The 22,045-nt window shown below is 44.5% G+C and overlaps 4 protein-coding genes across 4 annotated transcripts; all 4 read left to right on the top strand.

Annotated features, from left to right (window-relative positions):
* Nucleotides 4,491–5,235, top strand: LOC8068776. Its single transcript, XM_002437781.2, has one exon. The coding sequence runs from the start codon at nt 4,617–4,619 to the stop codon at nt 4,980–4,982; it is 366 nt and encodes a 121-aa protein (XP_002437826.2). The 5' UTR covers nt 4,491–4,616; the 3' UTR covers nt 4,983–5,235.
* LOC8068775 lies at nt 8,783–10,138 on the top strand. Its single transcript, XM_002437780.2, has one exon. The coding sequence runs from the start codon at nt 9,309–9,311 to the stop codon at nt 9,708–9,710; it is 402 nt and encodes a 133-aa protein (XP_002437825.1). The 5' UTR covers nt 8,783–9,308; the 3' UTR covers nt 9,711–10,138.
* LOC8068774 lies at nt 11,933–12,881 on the top strand. Its single transcript, XM_002437779.2, has one exon. It carries the CDS (start codon nt 12,098–12,100, stop codon nt 12,455–12,457), a length of 360 nt encoding a protein of 119 aa, XP_002437824.1. The 5' UTR covers nt 11,933–12,097; the 3' UTR covers nt 12,458–12,881.
* On the top strand, nt 20,064–21,138 carry LOC8068773. The gene is made up of 2 exons (XM_002437778.2): nt 20,064–20,287; nt 20,423–21,138. Exon 2 carries the CDS (start codon nt 20,628–20,630, stop codon nt 20,973–20,975), a length of 348 nt encoding a protein of 115 aa, XP_002437823.1. The 5' UTR covers nt 20,064–20,287; nt 20,423–20,627; the 3' UTR covers nt 20,976–21,138.

Genomic DNA, 22,045 nt, shown 5'->3' with positions numbered 1-22,045 from the left:
ATTTAATTTTTCGCCACTATTATGTTTAGCACAGACTCAATTGCCATCTTTATATATGTTTCTACATTTTTGCCATTGCATCAACGAAAACTTCACATATTTAGATATTTTGCACACATGGGTAGCAGAGTCACCCATCCAACATTGCAGTGGCATGCGAAAAGACTTCTATGCCCTTAGCCTTATCCCTGTGTCCATGGCGATCTTCTCCTGCGTGTCCCACGGTCACTGGCGGAGCCACCGTCCGGCCACCCGGGCGGCCGGCCGGGCTCCTCGCCAAAATGCAAAAGAAATCTTCTTTATATTTATATAAAATTATGTGATTTTATATTTTTTAATGAGAATTGCCCGGGCTCCTGAAATGTTCTGGCTTCGCCACTGCCCACAGTTCAACTTCCCCATCCTGAGCAAGCTGATGTGCCCCCGCTATGCTCTTCCAAAGTATGAGAAGAGGCCGAGTTCCTATACCATGTTGTGCTCTACCCGGACGCGCCTAATCATTGCTACCGCGCATTGGCGGACGCACGTTGAATCTATGTTTATTCTATGAATCTTTGTTTTTGAGCACTTTGAATCAATATTGAATTATCACTCTTAGCTATCTATTAGTATACTGGATTGAGCGAGAAAAAAATTAGATATGTTATTTAGCCCCCCTTTGATCTGTTTCCGGGTCCGCCACTGCTGCCGCGCGCTGGCCTGCTATATTGCTTGGCCGTGTTGTCACTGCCGCCAGCGCTGAGGAGCATCGTCGTTCTATGCTCCTTCAGGCCGTAGAGGAGCTCGCCATCCCATGCCGGTCCGCGGACATCGTCGAGCTGGGGTTCTGCAATGAGGTGTCGTTGCCAACGCGGGCAATTGTTTCAGTTTCTAATGATTCTTCCGACAGCCACAGGCAAAATCCAGCGCCTTGTAGATTCAGCTCCATTCCCTGGTGGCTGCAGCTCCCTGTCAATCTTTCGAGGCTACAGAGCTTTCAGTTCTTGCTGCTCTGCTTTCTTCCTCTTCCTCTCACCTCTGCATTCCTCCCTTCCTCTGTCTCTAATGGCGTATCCAAGCTAGCTCGCCAGTATTCTCTCTGGCAAACGGACGGAGGAGACGCCACCATTAGATAGATTGGATAAAGAGCAAGAGCAAACATGCGAGCTTTGAGTAGCATCGGCGTCGAGCTGGTCGTGGTGTCCTCGCTACTCCTGCTAGGGCTCACCGTGAAGCTCTACTACATCTTCGTGCAGAAGCCCCTAGCGAGCAAGTGCAGCAGCGATGTAGCTGTGGGCTAAGGCCTTGTTTAAATGCAAAAAGTTTTTGGATTTTGACACTGTAAAATTTTCGTTTTTATTTGACAAACATTATCTAATTATAGAGTAACTAGGCTTAAAAGATTCATCTCGTAAATTACAGGTAAACTGTGCAATTAGTTATTCTTTTTATCTATATTTAATACTTCATGCATGTGCCGCAAGATTCGATGTGACACGGAATCTTGTAAAGTTTTGGATTTTTGAGTGTATATAAACTAGGCCTAACGCTGAGGCCACGGCGAACAGGACGGGAAAGATGAACAATGGACGTTGAGCCAAAGAATAAGGTAAGGGTAGAGAGGTCTTTTCACATGCTGCTGCCACGTTGGACATTTGACTTGGCTAGCTACATGTGTAAAATGTCTAAGGCCTTGTTTAGTTCTCAAAAAATTTTGCAAAATTTTTTTGATTCCCCGTCACATCGAATCTTTAGACACATGCATGAAGTATTAAATATAGATAAAAATAAAAACTAATTGCACAGTTTGGTCGAAATTGACGAGATGAATCTTTTGAGTAGTCCATGATTGGACAATATTTATCAAATACAAACGAAAGAGCTTCAGTGTCGATTTTGCAAAATATTTTGGAACTAAACAAGGCCTAAATCTATGAAGTTTTCGTCGATAGAGTGGCAAAAACGTAGGAATGTATATAAAGATGGCTATTGAGCCCGTGCCAAACATACACGTGAAAAGACAGAAATAGCTCAGAAGAGAGAGAGAGAGAGAGAGAGAGAGAGGTGGACCGGGGGGAGGGGGCGAGCTGGGCGCCGCGAGGCAGGGCAACGAGCAGGACGCGGAGCTGGCCCTAGCCGCCGGCTGCTCGGGCATGGCCGTTCGTTTGGCTGATAAACCATGACAGAAAGTATTATTGACTGATTTGTTCTGAGAGAAAAACACTACTGAATAGCTGATAGATTCGGCTAATAAGCTCAAGCGAACAAAAGAAAAACACTGTTGTCTGTTTATTTTTAAAGCAAGTCTAGGCCCATGTAAAATATATAAAAAATATTATCGGCATGATATTGTCATGTGCAAATATATATGAAAAATAATAATTTGATGCTTAAAAAAATATTTACCTTATTTGAAGAAACTATTGATAATAGGCAGCCTCAAAGGTTTGTATGACGCTACTATAGTCCGAAATCTATCTCTAATACTAATGAGATAAAATTTCCACTGATTTTTTGTTCTAGATTTTTTTGTCTGACCACTCTAATCAGCTACTCGTACTCAAAAAGCCTCCTCTGATAATGGACTCTAATATCCTCATCTCTCCTGCCCAAAATTGAATTCAAACCACATACGACACGAACCCAAAAATGAACCACACCAAATGTGGATTCTAGACTGAGTCCAAAAATAAAATCACATACCAAATGAAGTCTAAAACAAATCACATACAAAATCTATGAAAATCATACCGAATAAAGGCCACCAACGTGACAAAATTATGGGAGCATAGCGATGCCGGCAAACCGCGCCATCATAGCCGCAGATGGAGCTCAGGTGACCGCCGCCGCCGCCGCCGCGGACGGAGCTCGTGAGGCCACCAGCGACGCCATGGATCTCCCTTGTGATCAGCTTAACAAGATTTGTAAGAACTTGTGGCATACCAGCCAGCCTTGTAGGCGAATTGAGATTGAAAAATCGCTATGATGGAGATGCCGATTTGAAGATCGATTTGAGTATCATAGGGGGAAGAGAAGGGGCATGGAGAGGGAGCCGGTGTTGGAGATGGGAGCAGCAAGGGAAGGCGAGAGAGAGAGGAGAAAGACACACGAGAGGGAGAGATCGAGCGGACGGGAGGATGAGTAAGGGGCGTCGGTGGCCGGGCGTATGCTTTTCTCCGTTGTGTGGTGTGCGTGAGTTGCTTTGTTTTTACTTTTTTTTTCTTTTCTTGTTAGGCCTTGTTTAGTTCCGAAAACTGAAAAGTTTTCGGAACTGTAGCACTTTCGTTTTTATTTGACAAACATTATCCAATTATAGATTAAATAGGTTTAAAAGATTCATCTCGTGATTTACAGGTAAACTGTGCAATTGGTTTTTATTTTCGTCTATATTTAATACTCAATGCATGTGGCGTAAGATTCGATGTGACAGAAAATCTTGAGGCCTTGTTTAGTTCGCAATATTTTTTGTTTTTGGGTACTGTAGCATTTCGTTTTTATTTGACAAACATTGTCTAATCACGGAGTTACTAGGCTCAAAAGATTCATCTCACAAATTACAGGTAAACTGTGCAGTTAATTTTTATTTTCATCTATATTTAATGCTCCATGTATGCGACCAAAGATTCGATGTGACGGGAAATCTTGAAAATTTTTACGAACTAAACAAGGCCTGAAAAGATTTTGGTTTTTGGGGTGAACTAAACAAGGCCTTATTTAAAAAACAAATCAGAAACATAAAAGTGCTGTGGTAGAATGGTAACCTAATCGAGTGGAACACGACCGATTCAAATGCACACTGGAGGCTAAATAGCTTCCCAATCTCTTTCTTTGCATGTATTGCTAGATAGCCACCGATCAAAAAAAAAATATATCCAAAACTAAGGTTTCAGTGTTACATCTTTATTTATGTGTTTACACTTTATGTAAAACTGAAATGTTGTTATTCATTTTATGATGAATACAATACCCACAATATAAGTTAGTATTGACAATAATACGATATTATCTTTTAAGTCTATATCGAATTAAATCAATTTTTCATAGTCTTTTTCTTCTGTTATAAGACACAAGTTTAAGACCCACTAAAAGAAGCTCGTAGAATTCTTTTCTCCCGTTGTAATGTACAGACATAAATAAAAAGACAAAACTGTGTTTAAAATTGTTTATAACAGATGTAGATAGGTAAGGTGAATGGTTTTAAAAATTTTGAAAAAGTGTTTTGTTCGGTTTTGAAGTTTAGACAGAAAAAATGAACATAATGTGGACTTTTTTTTCCTTTATTTTACTGCCTGATTTGTTTTACTGGTGTGGGCGGTGGCCCACTAGGACATGGTTGTGGGCTGGCGGGCTAAGAAATTTGAATTTCAAATGAGAGAGCGCCGAGTACGACGCAATCTGTAATAATTTTAAATACACGAGCTACGACTTTTTAAAATACTTAAAATAATGCCCCGCGGCCTAGCGGGAAACGGCTATAAAACGAAGGCGCGGATGCTCGGTCGTCTCGTGGCCAACCAGGTAAGTTCAAATGCTGCATTTCCGCCCAGGGAAAAGAAAAACTTTCTAGTTTCTACGACGATCACGATCAGGCACCCGGTCCCTGTCTCTCCCTGTCCCAGTGAGCAACTCAGCATCGCATGGACCTGGACCGGCGCTATTCGGGGCTCACCAAGGTAGGCTTCGGTGTCCTGGCGTGCAACTCGGCGCTCGTCGTCTACAAGTCCAGGGGCGACGCCGGCTCCGTCGCGTTCGTGCTCGTCGCCGACGCGGCACTCGTCCTCCTCTTCGTCTGCCTCCGTGAGTTCGAGCGGCGCCGTGGCAGACCAGCAGGGAGCGGCAGGATCAAGGCCGCGGTGTGGGCGCTCACCACGCTGCTGACGGCGATGTTCGCGTCCAGGGTGGCTCCGGTCATGCCGACGCCCGTGGACGCTCTGGTCTGGGGCATGGCCCTGGCCACGGCCGCCGGCGGACTGTGGGCGTTGTTTTTTACTGTAATTGATTAGCTCGTAGTAGTAGTCCCTAAGTTGCATCGTGCATTATACTTATACCCGTATCGGCCCGTCGATCTCTTTTGTAGTACGATTGTACTTGTAATTGATTTGGTGTGATCACCTGAAATGCTTTTTGGTGTGAAACGAACAAGCCCTCAAGCAGAAACGGAGTCCACGCACGGAACAAGACGTAGGAAAAACTGTGAAAGTAGCACCCAGGTCGTGTCTTCCTCTCTCTCCCGCATCGCGCCATGCTGCTGATGGGCCTCCCGCCCGCTCTCGCCATGCGCGCAGCAAGCAGTCCGATCCCGCGGTGGCGCCGCCGTGCAGTAGTAGGCCGTGTCACTGCCGCGCTTGCCGCCGCGAAGGTCGCCACGCGCCACGCGTTCGCGTGCTGGCCTCAGCGCTCGCTGGCCGCCGCGCGCGCGCTCGGCTGCCGGATGCGGCGCGCGCTTGCAAGCCGCGGTCGCTGCCGCCAAGGCCGCTCGCTGTTCCCCTGGACGTGCGCGACGCTGCTGTCCAGAAAAGGCCGAGAATTATTATCCTATCCTAAGGCCTTGTTTAGTTAAACTCAAAATTTAAAAACTTTTCAAGATTTTCAATCAAATCGAATCTTTAAATATATGTATAGTACATTAAATATATATAAAAATAAAGCTAATTGCATAGTTTGTCTATAATTTGCGAGACGAATTTCTTAAGTCTAGTTAGTTCATGATTGAATAATAAATATCAAATATAAACGAAAATGCTACCGTGGCCAAATTCTAAAAAACAATTGAACTAAACAAGATCTTAGGAGAGAGATAATTAAAAAGAAAGGTAATATTTATTAAGCAAAGAAATCAGTACTTTATTTATGGGATAGTTTCTATGTATGTATCTTGTTGACGTGGTTGTTATAAAAAGTGTACGTAGTTTTTACTACTATGTTTAGATGTACCCAAGTAACCAAAATTTTTGGAGAAATGAACACTTTTTGTAAGAATGGATCTAAACAGGGAGCTATAAAACTTGGGCTGTGAAGATTTGAAATTTGAACCCTAGAACCCAAAAAATGTGTAAACTTACTTCGGGGCCCGAGTTGGACGACCTATACCCCCGCAGCCCCACTCCCACCCCAGCCCTACCTTATCCATTCCCGCACCCACCACAGTGAACCCTACTTCTCTCCCGCAGGCGCTCTCTCCTGCAAGCAACCCTCACCCACCCCACCTCGCCGCCGCTTTCTCCTCCATCCCCGTCCTCTCCCCCACCGCTAGATCCACCGCAGCAATAACTGGATCCTTGTCCTCCACATCCAGATTCAGATCCGGCTGCTTCTCCCCTCCGTCGGTGATGGACAACTGGAGCGGCTCTGGAAATCGGGTCCAGGGCTACCACAGCGACGACTACAGCGACGCAGACATCTTCGGCGACGGAGGAGACACCAGGGGCTTCCTCTCCTAGCTATCGGGATTCCACGGCATGTGGTACAACTACCAACCTTCGAGCTCCCCAACCCTAACCGGGTGGGGATGGAGGTGTTGGACCACAACTCCTGCGAAGGGTGGCCCGGCCTCAATTCCTACAAGGGCCTCCTCCGATCCGGGACTGAAGACGGTGATTTTGGGAGCACCCAAGGTCCTCCTTTGTTCAGCACGCCACCCGCAACGACAGAGGCACTCTATGCTTGCGCGGTGCTCACGGTAGTGTCGGTCAAGGTGGAGCTCCCTTGGGTCGCGACGTCTCACCGTCCATTGGTGGCGGATGCATCCCTCCCCTAGGTGGTCATTGTGGTGCTGCATCCGGTTCCTCCGGCAGATCCAGGGGACGCAGTGCGCCTGTACACGGCGTGGCGACAGCTGCCAACTTCGAACCAGAGGACGAGATCTCCTTCGCTCAAGTCCCGGTATGACTGCTTCTGCTACCCATACAAACTTGTGTTTCTTGTTCACTCCCATACAAGTTGTAATTTTATTTTTGTTTGAGGACATATAATTTTATTTATGTTTGAGAACATGTATTGCTTGTTTTATATTTTTTGAGAATAATTTGCTTTGGAATAAAATATTTTCTTTCAAATCGGCACTGCAGGAAGCAAACCATGCAGTGCATGGATCGGCCATATGCAGGAAGCAATCATGTGCATGTAGTTCAATTAATGAACCAAATCAAGTATTAAACGAGAGCAAATCTGTCTTACGTGTTACAGATTAAAAAAATTAAAAAGCATCTAAATACTTATTTTAAATGTAAAGTTTACAACTAAAAGTTTTAGGATATAAAGATTTGTGATCTAAATAGACTCTAAGACTGTCATAATTTGATGTGTTGCATTGATCAGTGAAGGTGGACCACGTGTGTGTGGCTAAATATCGGTCGGCTTGCCGGCATCGTCCGCACCGCCTCTAGTTTGCTTTGTCGCCGTCCTTGGGCGGCGTGGTCGGTGCCGCTTCGGGTAGAACGGAGCAACAGCACTACACAGCCACGTCGCACGCCGTGATGTTGAGTGGGAGCATATGTCTTTGAGGGCGGCAGAAAAAAAAAACTTTACCAGCATTGGAGAGGTCCAATGCATGGTAGCCCAGCATCGTTCTCAGGCATCCTAGCTTTGAGACGCTGTAATAGATTACGCGTGTGCGTGTAATTAAAACTTGTGATAATTTTGAGGATGAGATGGGACAAGGGGACACCGGCCTTTCTCGACGAACCAGATACATGTTGCGCCCACCGCGCGCCCACCGCCCACGGCCATCTCACATATCATGTGGTGTTGACATTCAAAATTATCACAAGTTTTCAGAGTTTTCGTCAAGAACATTGTGACAAGACAAAGGGACGACATCGAATCATCCGTGGTGACGATCACGTTAAAAAATGTGCTCCCCAGAAAACATATCATCAGGTCTTGACAAAGGCGTTTTTTCTATGAAGAGATACCCTGAAAGCTCTTCTCCGAGTGTTGTATTCGGAGAAAGCTTTCCCGAGTGTAATTGGGCCTTCCCCGAGTATATTTGGCACTAGGGGAATTGAAGCCACTCCCTCCCGTAGTGCGAGGCATGCCATGATATTATCACAAGGATATTTGGTGACCGGTGAGTGGCATCAGAGCATAAAGTGAAGATCACCTTTCTGCGGCACATGATCTGTACTAGGGATTCGAGACTTAGTTCTTTTTTTTTGTTGTTGTTCTAATAAGGTCTTGTTTAGTAGAAGCCAACAGCATGGCTTTGTCACCGTGCGGCACATGATCTGTACTAACTATTCTATGGTACTTATTTTTTTTTTTCTAATTTTGTCTTTAGGATAACTCATGAGCTCTTGCTTACTTTTGGCAGGTACGTACTCATGATGCTTGAAAGTTTACCGTGTGCCGACGGTGGTAGGATGCCTGGACTTAACCTTGGTATAGGATGCATGGAACATAGAAAAACCTCCCTTTCAACCAAAATAGAAAAGGCTCCCCGCGTGTTCAAAGGGGCTATATCTTTGTCTTGTGCGTAACTCATCATCAAGAACAATGGGCGTATCATAAACCTAGGGGAAAAACAACGGGCACATGGAATCTTATCCAGCGACCAGCGGTCAGTCAAGTCAAGCACCTGAGATCTTGACCAACGACGACATAAGATGGCAATGTAGTAGACTTGGAGGTCGTCTATGGCCTTGTTTAGTTTACCCCAAAAATCAAAAAAAAAAGATTTTTTATCACATCAAATCTTGCGGCACATGCATAAAGTATTAAATATAGATAAAAATAAAAACTAATTGCACAATTTATCTATAAATCGTGAGATAAATTCTTTAAGCCTATCATGATTAAACAATGTTTGTTATATAAAACTGAAAATACTGCAGTTCTAAAAACCAAAAAGCTTTCGGAACTAAAGAAGGCCTGACAGGTCCTTGAATTGAATTGTATCCACAGTGTACTAGCCATGGTCCACGGCGGAGTCGTCCATGGCGGAGTCAAGGAACAAGCGCCGCAGGGCAAGCCAAATTTCATCCTCACTAACAACCACCGCTCTTTGAGGCACCACGTACCCTTGCAATGTCCCTGAAGTTTCACCCGACGACGTTGACTGCCGGGGTATCCTATCCAGATTCCAGACCATGCACACACACTTCCGACTATAAACAAGTCTGTGAGCGCAGCGGATTTTCTAATAATACTAGTTGCTACGCTAGCCTAGCTATTTATCACCAATCAACACGCCAATCTTAACGAGAAAAAAAAGAACATTAAACAGTAGTAATCTTAATTATATATAAAAACTGATACCGGCTTTCAGGCTTGATCACACACGGGCACACGGCTACTCTGATACCAGCCACACTGCCTACTAAGCACTAGCCATGGCGGACAACAACGACGACGACGACAACCGGAGGAACCGCGGGCAGACGACGACGACACTGATCGCCGGCGCGGGGCTCGGCTTGCTCACCGTCAACTCGGGCCTCGCCATCTACCGCGCCAGGGGCGACGACGTGGCCGCCGTCCTCTTCGTCGCGGGGTCGTACCTCACCTTGCTCCTTCTGTTCGTCTGCCTCCGCGCCTACGAGCTGGCGGCGCCCGGGTCGCCGGCCAGGGAGCGGGCGAGGCGAGCCGTGTGGCCGCTCACCACGCTGCTCACCGTGGCCTTCGCGTGGAAGGTGGCGGCGGTCATGCCTTCGCCTGCTGCGGCCGCCGTCGTCTGGGCGCTCGCCGTCGCCACCACCGTCGGCGGTTTCGTTGCTCTGTACGTGCAGCGCTGAAGGCATGCACGGACCTAGCATCAGTTCAGGGCTCTCTCGGCTCGGCCTCGGCCTCGGCGGCTCCATCAGCCTAGCTAACTTTTCACTCTTGTGCATATATAGTATATGTACAGTAGCTGATTGGCTTTTACAAAACAGAGTGCCTTATTGTAGCAGGTAACCTTTACCTTTATACTAAAACCTTTACAAAACAGAGTGACCATGTAGGCTTTAAAGCTGTTAATAAAGGTTACATTAGCACTCGGTAGGCACTTCGATCGCCTACACACATTAGCGCTTGCTCGACCCGTGTAATCACCCCCAGTGCTAGCTAGCTTTTGTGTACATAGCTGATGACTTTGCCTAAAGACAGCTGTAACGGTGTTAAGAGCACTCCGAATGCTCCGGCAGCTCCGCGTGGCCACGTTCTGACGCCACGCGATTTGGTCTATTGTGTACTTGTATTCGATTCAGTCTCTTGATTTGCTTGCAGATTTGAAAAAAAAATTCATTATAGATTTGGGGAATAGAAGGAATTTTAGTTTATTCGGAGCAGAGATTGCTACGGAGTAGGGAGAGGCCAGACGAAATTTTGACCAGACAAAATTTTTAATTGAAATTTTGCCTCTTTAGTATTAGGTATAGATATAGATAAAAATATATATGTCATAATTAAAGACACTATTGTTAATACTATCCATTATTAATTTAGTTAAATTTAAACTAGTTTGACCGCCACAAAATAGTTATATGTTCTTTTGTGTACAGGGTAGTCCTACTAATAATTATTATTAGATTTCGCATAGAGATAGTTATGGTTGTTTGTTTTCTTTCATAATTTTGTGTTTGCCACACCCACACATGTGGACTACTGTACTTCGGAATGGAGCATGTTACCGCGGCATGGCGTGTCACCGGCTCCATCTCCCGATCACTGTCGTGCACGATGGGTCATCATTCAAGGCCAGCAGGCAGCTCCAGGTGATCGAGCAAGCAACGAGTACGACATGCACAATCAGTACCACCCCGCACCGGGCAATGAAACTTTACCACGAAACCTGCCAGCTGTGCATACCATCTTTGGAGACAGAGGGAGAAAAAAAAAAGTTGAAAGAGACGATCATCATACAGTGAAAATACCAAATTGCCCTAAGAGATAGTCGAATTAGGGCTCTAAATATTTAAGATGACAAACTTAACCTATTAATATTTTACTTCACCCTACTAGCGTTCCTAGCCTTAGAATTAAAAAGATCACACTAAAATCAAATCCTTAGGGACATCATACTATAAGCCAGGCCCTTAGTCATAGGGCACATTAACAATATATTGTAGTTAAAGAGCAAAAGTAAAACATATTATCTATGAACATACACTACCATGAAAAGATTCTATGTCAATCAAATGTGACTTGCACACAAAAACATATGGGAAGCACTAAAAAATATGAGGACAGTAAATGAAAAAAAACAAAAGAGAGAACAAGAAACAACTTAGATTTCGAGGTGTTTTTTTAGTTTTGTGACTTGGGTCTCCAAGTGTTGTGACACGTACTTCACCCACTAAGAGTTTCATAGCCTCGGCCCTTGGGTCACCAGCACCCAATATCTACTAAGAATTACATTGGTAGTTAGCTAAAAAATAACTTTTGGAGCCTTATTGCTTATTTGAAAAGTTATGACTAAAAGTACTGCTCGTTGATTTTGTGTAAAAGAAAAACACTACTAAATGACTGACTGAGTCGGCAGATAAGCTAAAGCGAAGAGGGTCCAAGTCATCAACCAGTTCTTCATTAACTAACTAGTCAATCATAACTAATTTAGATTAATTTTTGCCTCAACTAGACCCTAAATTAGCAGCAGCCGGCTCCCATAAAAAATACCGTGTTAGAGCACCTCTAAATGCCTTTGTGAATTTTATTCTTTAAATAAGAGTTATTTATATAAAAATCGTTTTCTATTTCTATGATTCCATATCGTTTAGTAAGAGGGTATTTGGTTGGAGTAGTTGTTTAACATATATTGTAGTATTTTCGTTTTATTTAACAATTATTATAGATCAATTAGGCAAAAAAAGTTCGTCTCTCAAATTACTCTCTATTTGTATTTTTAGTTTTATAAATAATCTATATTTATTATTTCATATATATATATATATATATCTAAACACTTAATATAATAAACTATAAACTTTAACCACTACAACAAAACACAACCGTGAGCCAGAAGAATTGCTGGCCACAAAGGCCACGAGACTTTCCTGTCCACACGTTTTATAGAGTTACCTTGACCCTTCCAGACGTCAAAGACTCAAAGAGTCAAGACACACCACACAAGGCAAGGATAAAAGCTGTCAACATCATCAGCGTCCCTTGCTCCACACACACACAGCGTCCCTTGCTCTCAGCCATGGCGAACCTCGCGCCGACCTGGGTCACCAAAGCGGGCCTCGGCGTCCTCACCCTCAACTCCGGCCTGGCCATGTACCGCGCGAGGGGCGACCCGGCCTCCATCCTCTTCGTCTCAGGTTCGTACGCCACCCTGCTCCTCCTCTTCCGCTGCCTCCGGGACTACGAGCGGGCGGCCCCCGGGTCCCCGGCGAGGGAGCGGGCGAGGCGCGCCGTGTGGCCGCTCACCACGCTGCTCACCTTGGCCTTCTCGTGGAAGGTGGCGGCGGTCATGCCTTCCGCCGTCGCGGCCGCCGTCGTCTGGGCGCTCGCCGTCGCCACCACCGCCGGTGGCTTCTTTGCTCTGTTCGTTCCCGGATGAAGCCATGGATTTCGCTCAGATGCATGCTTCAGGCCGGCCGGGTGCGTGTGTGTGTGCTACTTATGCGTGTATGGTATGGACTGAGAAGGAGACTGCAGCAGGACCCTGTATTTTTGTACTAACAGTATGTGTATATATATTGTAGATATGTATAAGTATGCGCGATGCTAGCTTTTTGTTCTACTGTATGTATTTGCTGGTCTTCTTCTGTATATAGTACCCTCTGTAAAAGTTTGCCTCGATCATCAGCCATATATTGAGCGAGGAAGCTAGTTCAAATTTGTACGGTGGATTATCGAAGGATCACCGAAGCTCCTTGTAAAGAGAAAAGATGAGGACTGACTAGCGATTAGGCAGTTTGCTTGATAAGATATAAAAGATACTATTTACTGATAAACTTAAATGAACATGTTAGATGTTTAGAGATCGCTTGTGAGGCCGTCACTGTCCTCATTTGTCAGCGTATCAATCTCACACTTTGTTTGCTTGAGTTTATCAGTCAAATCTAGCTATTAGTCATTTAACAGTGTTTTTCGTTCGTAACCAATCAGCCAATAATATTTTTTGTCATGGCTTATTAGTCAAACGAAACAGACGTCGTGGCCACTTCTGACTTTGTGAGCATTAAACGAGAAAGTTGAAAGTTTGGGAACCGGATAACATTCTTATCTCTCGGCCGCCACAGGACAATCCAGTACAATTTTGGTGCTCGTTCGTCTAAAAAATGGAAATTTGGTCCTCGTTCGCCCATTTTATCAGTAGCCAGCGCCCATCGGTTCTGAGCCTTTTTGTCCCATCGGTTCTGATGCTTTTGTGCCATCCAATGGCCGCCTGCTGCAGCGGTGTTGGCGAGCTGCTCCGCATCACATCGCATCATCCTGCTACTTTCACACTCTCTCTATTTCTAAATATTTATTAATACAATTTACGTATTAACTTTAACTTGATTTATAAAAAAACATATATAATATTTCTGTTTCTAAATAAATTTACTAAAATTTAGAATTAAATATTTATTTAATGATACTAATTATATATTATAAATTTTAATATTTTTAATATATATTTAATCAAATTTATTTATTAAAAAGCGAGATTATTTAGAAATGGAGGGAGTAGTACCGTTGCCATATGCCACGTCACTTCTGGTACAGTGTCAAGAAAGCCCGAAATAAAAGTCACCCGTGAGGTGGTCACTGACCATCGATAAATTAAACGCCGTGTAAGCGCATCTTTAAAAAATTAGCTAATTCATTTTTTAAAGATAAATTTAGTTATTATTGAAGAAAAAAACATTTTTAATGGACTTTATAAACAACTCTTCAATAGCTCTTCGTCCCACATTATTCGCTCTTTACTTTTAGATAGTCTATATCATTAGCCATCATTTACAGAGTCTGTTGAAGTATTTTAATATTTTTTTGTCAAATCTATTTTAAAGAGTAGCTAAATCAATAAATTTAGATAACTTTTTTGACTAATCTCTTGAAGATGCTCTAACGCGCGAGTATAAATGTCGTGTCCACCAGGAGCGGGCAAGGAACTTGTAACAGAAACCAATTCGGAATCCGTTCTCACAGTTCCTCCGAATTCTGCTCTAATTTCTATCTAATTTCTCTCTCTACTTAGGCCCTATTTAGTTATCACATCGAATATTTGAATACATATATAAAGCATTTAATATAGATTTTAAAAATAATTAATTGCACAGTTTTACATATATTTTATGAGACGAATCTTTTAAATTTAATTAGTTCATGATTAAACATCAATTGCTATACTTACAAACGTGCTACAGTATTAAAAACTTTTGTTTTCGCGAACTGAACAAAGCCTTGGATATCAAAGTCTGGTCCTTTTTTTGAACTAATCAAAGTCTGGTCCTTGACCCGGGATCTGACAACTTCAAGGTCTTGTTTAGTTCTAAAAAAATTTGCAAAATTTTTCATATTTTCTGTCACATAGAATCTTTAGACGTATTCATAGAGCATTAAATATAGACGAGAATAAAACTAATTACACAGTTCATCTGTAATTTGTAAGACGAATCTTTTGAGTCTAGTTAGTTCATGATTAAATAATATTTGTCAAATACAAACGAAAGTGTTACAGTGGTCGTTTTGTAAAAATTTTTGGAACTAAACAAGGCCCATGCTGGAGAGAAAGTTCCTTCAGGAATCAGGACGTCATCGCAGAAGGCTCGCTTGGAACTTGGAAGGAGAATATTGAAAAGAAAAAGAACGAGAAAAAAAAACACTGGAATAGAAAAGGAACAGCCGTGTGTAGAAACCGAAAAAGACAAAACTTTAGAGGAATTAGTATTTAAAACACAGAAATTGACGTGTTAGTGGTAATAAACACATTTGCTTAGACTAAACAAGAAACTAATACAGTATTCTTTTCACAAGGGCATATATCAGTTAATAATAATAATAAGAAGCATCGTGGACGACCCATAAGCTGGTCTTGCTGGTAGAAACTTTAGACCATGGACTTTAGCAGTGACTTAGGCCCATGTTCGGGTCACAGGATTTCTAGAGGAATCGTAAAAGAATTGGATGCCTCCATAGTTTTAAAATTGTAACAGTGTTTGAAATGAAGAATTTATTATTTTTTCTTAAAGAAAAGGTTCTTGCACTTTGGAGGAAAAAGAATCAGCCGGCATCTCAACAAAAATTAGGAAATCAAGTTCTTTCTCGGATATTGAAGTATCTAACCTGACAGTGGGTATCATATTTCTGCTGTTGGGTAGAGGCTCGACCAGATAGTTACCCTCTTTCTATCATTATCGGGTCTAGCCTATACTCGATAATGATATCTTCCTATCACTACCGATTATCCTATACCGAATTTGATTGCGGCAGTAATGAGTTGTAGCAACTAAAAAATAGGAATTTGTCACCTTACCATGAAAAGAGCAAAGTGTAGTCTAACAAAATATTTTCTCTAGGAAAAACTCTAACAACCAATCTACATGGCCTTATAGTTATAGATATATTGGCTAACTAGGTTTGTGACTGCGTGTTACGTACAAAAGGAACAAAATATAAGAGCCGTAGGTCGCCATGGGATGCAATTGGCGTGCATGGCTACAATTTTGGGAGAGGGGGGAGGGGGAGGGGGAGGGGAGGTTGTGTTAGTCTTGGAGTTGGATTGTGAGGTCAAGGGTAGCAATGACGACAATGTCGTCATGGAGACAAATCTAGTTAGGGTGAGGAAGGAGTGAGCGATGGGTAGAGAAGGGAGCATGATGCGAGTGGTGGCAAATGGGGTGTATATGGTGTGTGTGCAGTGGACATCTGTTCACGCAGGAGGTGGGATGGATGCTGTAAAAGCTGAGACTAAACCCAGCACTTGAGTAGACGCATGGTCAAGTGAGAGGAGGGAGGAAAAATAGTGTAAAAGAGTGGGAGGAGGGAGGAGAGGACGGTGTAAAAGAGTGATAAAAATGCACCAGGAGAGATTCAAATTCAAGCAACACCATTGAGCTATGTGTGGGTGGTTGTGACTTGTGAGTTGTAATATCGATATTGATACATGTCTAATCCTACTTGGACCATATTGAGCCGGCGGTTCAAACGGTTGAACCAATCAAACTATGAACTGAGACCTTTACCGATTCAATCCGGTCGGTCCTAACATAACACCTATGGCTAATGACAGCGTCAAATGTCAGCTGACACTCCCGTTCCACAATGAGCCTAATTACGGATTCACGAATCACATCTCAAGCCCGGCGTGTGCTGGCCCGCCGGTATATACTTTTGACACCAGAGGAAGGCACCAATGACCAGCACAAACAAGCATTGGTCCGGCACCATTTGACTAATTCACCGAAAGAGCATAGTCTGACGAAATAAACGGCCGGCTTACGAGCACATATAATTGTCTAATGTCTAATGCCAGTGCAAGGAACAAGGTCGCCGGTCAGCTTTTTATGACGCTGTTGTTCACCTGGTCCATCTGTGCCGTTGCCATCCTAATTCCTAATATCAGGTCCTTTACTTCTAGTAGTCCTGTGCTTCGACTTTGGCAAGTTCGGAGGGAAACTTTTTAGTGACACTTTCAGAACTTTGGGCAAAAAATTTGTGCCATAGAATTTAGGGGAAAATTTCCTAACTAAACTTTTCGGGAACAAAATGTTTCATCGTTTTTCATAAAAAAGAAACTAAAAAGGTTAGAATGAGGAAGGGCGTGTGTGTGACTCCTCTACCATTTCTGTCATGAACTGAGTGTTAGACCATGACCGAACGTTATAACGAAACGACACAAAGAAGACACCTATGTCACACATAACGTGACACCCGGCGGTGTATCCAATTGGAGACGTGGAATAACCAAACTTGTCTCTGGTATCATAGCTCATGTGTACTACGTATCTCTGAAGACTACTCATCAAAGACACATGTCAATCTAGTCGCGTCCATATGACTACAGAGGCTCTCAACTGATGTGTGATCACCTGTTGTCGGAGCTTGAACGTAACAGAGATTCCACCTTCCAGGTAGCTACAGAGGAAGTAGTAGAAGCACAGTCACAAAACCATGTTCGCCATGACACAGATGACAGCAAACCTAACGGCGCCCCACCACCTGCTGCAAAAGCCCCGGCCAACACATGCAGCTAGCAGGTTCCCCGGAGGCAATTCCCAGTGTCTTCTCTCATGGCTGCCATCAAATTCTTCGAGTGAGAACAGTTTGTCAAAGGCTCAAAGCATGAAATTCGACTCATCCTCCACACCACATGACTTCGGCGTTCCAGGTGCCTGCGCCACTTATTCAGCTTTGTAGCTAGAATTAATGAAAGATGAACTACTCCAAGAGGTTGATCTGATGTGGGAATGACTCATCTGACGTGCTGCTTTTACATTTGTTTTCTGTACACAACATTAACTTATTAAACTTTAAAAATAAATTGGGAAAAAAACTTCAAACACATAGTTCGCCTCCCTGAATATAATGGCAATAGCACTGAGCTTCAACCAGAGGGTTTTACTCTTTTAGTAGATCTTTTTTCGAAAGGACGGCAAAAGCTTTGCCATGATTTTTATTAGACACGAAAGAAAAGAAAAAGGCAAGTGTCTGCTTAGTTTTTTTAATGGAAATTAGGCCCAAAAACCAAACAACCGAGAGTGCACCACTCAACCTACACCACTTTGGTACAACTCCCGAGCAACTATCACAACTCAACTAACAATTCATACCACTACTTGCTCCAACTTGGTAAAAAATGACCCCACTAAACAACTCAACTAACAACTAACAACTAGTGCTCCAACTTAGTGAATCGACCCAACTAACAACTCAACTAACTAAAAAGAGGCGAAGAAAAACCCGAAGAACAGCCGAGCAAAATTGGGGCACCACCATGAGCAACCACGGAACTGGAAAACCTACCAAAGCCTCCAAAGAGGAAACGACACTAACAAGCGCCAACAAAGTAGCCCGCCAAAGAGAAGATTTTCACCTGCAATATCCAGCATGACAGGAGAAGAGATAGGAAGGACACCTCCAAGAAGGGAACGACGTCTGAGGACACCGACAACCAAAGATTTCGCCCCGATCTCAAACAAGCTCCACACCGACCCAACCCAACCAGGGTTAGGGAGCGACAATGGTTTAGCAGCAACCTCACCCGTCCGTCATGGAAAGGAGAAGTGTCATGAGAAGCTTGTTCGAGAATCCGCCCCGCCGGAACTAGCAAAGCTAGCTAGCAGCACGCAAATCAGACCAGCTCTGCCACAGGAACCAGCCCAGAAAAAGGGAGGAAGGCCGATGACAGAACGAAGAGGGTCGGGATCAGAAGAAGCCCTAGTCGTCCAACCCATCACCGTCCCAACCCCTTCTGAGCCAACCCTACACAACCACGCCGCACAAGGCCTTCAGCAACCCCCGCACCAAGTTGCTGTTACGCACCGGCCCCACGGCACCACCACCGTCGACGAGCTGCACCAAAGCAGCTCCGGCCCTATGACCGCTAGATCCAGCAACTGAGGCGGCAGATCTACAGCCTTCCCTAGCCACCTCCAACCTAGATGTAGCCTGACAAGGGAGGGGCACGAGGAGAGCACCCAGGTAGCCCTGAACGCCAACCACGCGACCACCATGCATGTCCCAGCCATGGCGCCGCGGGAAGACGTGGGCAGGCGAGCTCGTTAGCCACCAAATCTGGCCATCGGCGACCGGATCCGGACGACTTGCCCACGGATCTGCCCACCCCGACGCAGGAACGGCCGAGCCAGCCACCGACGGAGGAGGCCTTGACGTTTGCAGCAGCACCACTAGAGAGGAAAAAGCGCAGGGGAAGAACAGAAGAAAGGGAAGAAGGCCTTGCCGCCGCCATCCTTGCGGCTATGTGGACTCCCGGCGGCGTGCTCAAGCGGCGGCAAAGCCGGTGGATTGGTGAGGGAGATGCTATGACACGAACGATGGGGTCTGCCCGAGCCGCCCCAAGGAGTGACACGGAGGAAGGGGAGTTAGGACACCACTCTCTCTCATCCGATAAAATTGGAAGGATACATAGAAGATTAGCATAGCCCCCGCGCAAGGATGACACACACTCTTTTAGTAGATCACTAGTTTTTTTTACAACAAAAATGGCAAAGGGTTGTGCCAAAAATTATTAGAATGAAGGAAAAGAGAAGAAAAGGGGGCGGGGGTGTGCTGGCTTGGTTCAATTTTTAAGAATCCAGGTCTAAAAAAACTCTGTAACTAGGACATCACCTTTCCCTTCAAACAACTACGGTAGAAAATGACTCAACTGAGACGTCACTAATTTTCAGTGAATTCGGTACACTAAACCAACCAAAACCCAACTAACAGCATTAGCATCAACTAACAAATGTTTGGTTCATTACCATAACTTGTCACACCATAAGTTAGATCATGTCACAGTTTTAGTGCCATAATTATTGACATGTCAAGCTTAATTTCTTAGCACTCTCTGTCCCACACTCCCATATGTCATAGAATCACTTTTATGTCAAACTTTGCAACAAGCATAGCTTGTATTTTGCCTACAACACTTTCTGTGATAGCCATAGTTTCTGAAGGTTAGGTGTGATAAACTACGACGACAAACAAACGAGGCCATAGTATTCCACTGACAACTTGCATAGCAATTCCCTCAGAAGTGTCCTTAGCACAAACTAGAAAACCAAACCACTGATAACAACCGCTTGCAAAACAAAATTCTAGTCTCTTAGAACTGAACTGCACCGCCCAACCATTGACTATACCACCTTTCAAGGAAAAAAAAACATTTACTACCGACCTAGAGAAATGGAAGCACCTAAAATTGAGAGAACATGTGAAGTGCTTAACATAACTACGAAAACCATGAAAGAAGGCTAATGAAAAGTATACTAGTATAGTAAACTATTTGCTCTCTTGACATGATGTGGCAGACTGCAAGAAGGCAAAGAACATCCGGATTCGCACGCATTCACTGAAGTCCGTGGACGAATACACCTGTCACAGTGACGAATTTGCTTGAGCTTATCGGCCGAATCTGTCAGTTATTCAACAATATTTTTCTCTCACAACAAATCAACCAACAATACTTTCTGCCATCGCTTATCAGGCAAACAAAAAGGACATGACGAGCACCCTTTCGCCGTGGACGAACATAAATTGGGCAACTCAGGAGAACCGGTGAAGGCAGGGAAGGAGAGACGAACGCTCGGTCAGAAGTCAGGGCTGGGAACTTTTCCAGGACTAACAGGAAGAACGGTGACCAGAGACGATCGCTGCCAAGTGAAAGGACCGGCGCTTCGCAACGACGCTGGCAGCAGACGTGCTGGGCGCATGCAGGACCTTCCCGTCGGCATTGGTGAGCAGCGTCTGTTCCTTTTTTTCACCAATCAAAGTCGCTTTGCGTTGCGAGATGGGTTTTCCGTTTGCCTCTCGGCCGGCTCTTGATTTCAGTCTGTAGAATTTCTAATCTGAATTAGTCTCCTTCTTGTAGCTGAGCAGCCAATATACGGCTGTGCAGTTGGCACCAGCCGCCGCAGCCGGCGGACAGGCTAGGAATTCTCGCTTCGTCCTCAGGCCGGCTCTCAGCGGCGGAGGCGGAGCATACGAGGTGTTTTGTTCTCTCCGTCGACAATAAAGCGTGGCGCTTGGGTGTATAGCTCCAGGTTGCACAGCGCGTGCCAGAAAGCGAGCGATAGATGGAGTTGTATCCTCACGGCGTGCTGGCCACGCTCGGCGTCGCCGCTCTGACGGGCAGCTCCGTGCTCGCCGTGTACACATCAAGGGAGGACCCGCGCTCTGTGGCGTTCGTGGCCGGCGCATACGCCTCCATCGCGCTGCTCTTCCACTTCCTGCGCAAATTCGAGCGCGGCGAAGGGGAGAGGGGAAGGACCAAGGTGGCGGTCTGGCTGCTCACGACTCTGCTCACGGCCATGTTCGCCTCCAAGGTTGCCCCGCTGATGCCGCTGGCCGTCAGTTTCTTGGTGTATCTGATGGCGGCCGGAACCGTCGGCGCTGGATTCTGGGCGTTGTTTCTCCATCAGTGAGGTGAATTCGTCGTCGTATATGAGCAGAATAATGTGGTTTCAGTGTAAACAATATCTTCGATCGTCAGTGTGCAATCGTCAAAATCCAATATTGCACTGAATATTTTGCAATTTCTTCTTATATGCTGTATGCAGTATGCAGCTGCCAGGTGCAATTATATTCCTTGCCCATTTTTCTTTCATACAAATGAACTTATCTCTTTTTATGATTTATATTATACAGACAAAGACATCCATAGATATGTACGTGCACTCACTAATAACTTGCTTGTTGTAAGGCCCTCTTTGGAAGTACTTTAAACTTGCTTGTTTATTGCTATATATAGACTATAGTGCCATAGGAAGCCAGGCCGGTGATGGGGAAAAAAAACTAGCTTCACCGGCTTCTAGTCCATTGGAGAGGATGACAGAAAATAGCTAAGGTGAACAGTACTTTAAATGATGCTAATGTAGATGAAGTTGAAGTATTTATAGAGTAGGCAAGTTCAACAGTTTGAACAATCATTTATAGAGTAGGCAAGAATTCTGCACTTCTAGTTTTAGATTCAAGAATATTTCATGGTGTACTATCTAACTATTCTAATTTGATATCATAAAAATTGGTGTTTTTTTTCTCTCTATAGATTCAGCCAAACTTTAAGACTCGCTGTAATTTAGAAGGTTTATATTTTTAAAGTGTATCCTGTAGCAGGTGTAGCAACTCTGCCGCTGCACTACTCCGCCCCCCTCTGCTCACCATCTGCGTCAACTTCATCGACCCTTTTCCTTGGTAGTGTTACGTCTCTTTCTGTGCCGGCGCTACAACGCAGGAGCTTCAAAAGTCACAGGCCAGCTGCTACGTCGACAAGTACTTTGCACCGTTCTGGGGCTTTCCATGCCTTTGGCCAAAATCTTCCGGCGTATATTTTCAAAAAAAAAGTCGGTGGTTAAAACCTGAACAAAGTTTGCACCGACTGTGGCGAGATTGTGTGAGTGACGCGTGCAGCGTCGGTGTGAAATAATTGGCCCGTACGTATGCTGACAATGGAGGATGTGAGGCCAATCCCGCGCCATCTCATTCCGCTCAGCCG

This window comes from Sorghum bicolor, chromosome 10 (assembly GCF_000003195.3).
Source record: "Sorghum bicolor cultivar BTx623 chromosome 10, Sorghum_bicolor_NCBIv3, whole genome shotgun sequence".
NCBI classification, from domain to species: Eukaryota; Viridiplantae; Streptophyta; class Magnoliopsida; order Poales; family Poaceae; genus Sorghum; species Sorghum bicolor.
Note: the sequence above shows the minus strand (reverse complement) of the source record. Positions and strands in the feature narration are given on the sequence as shown.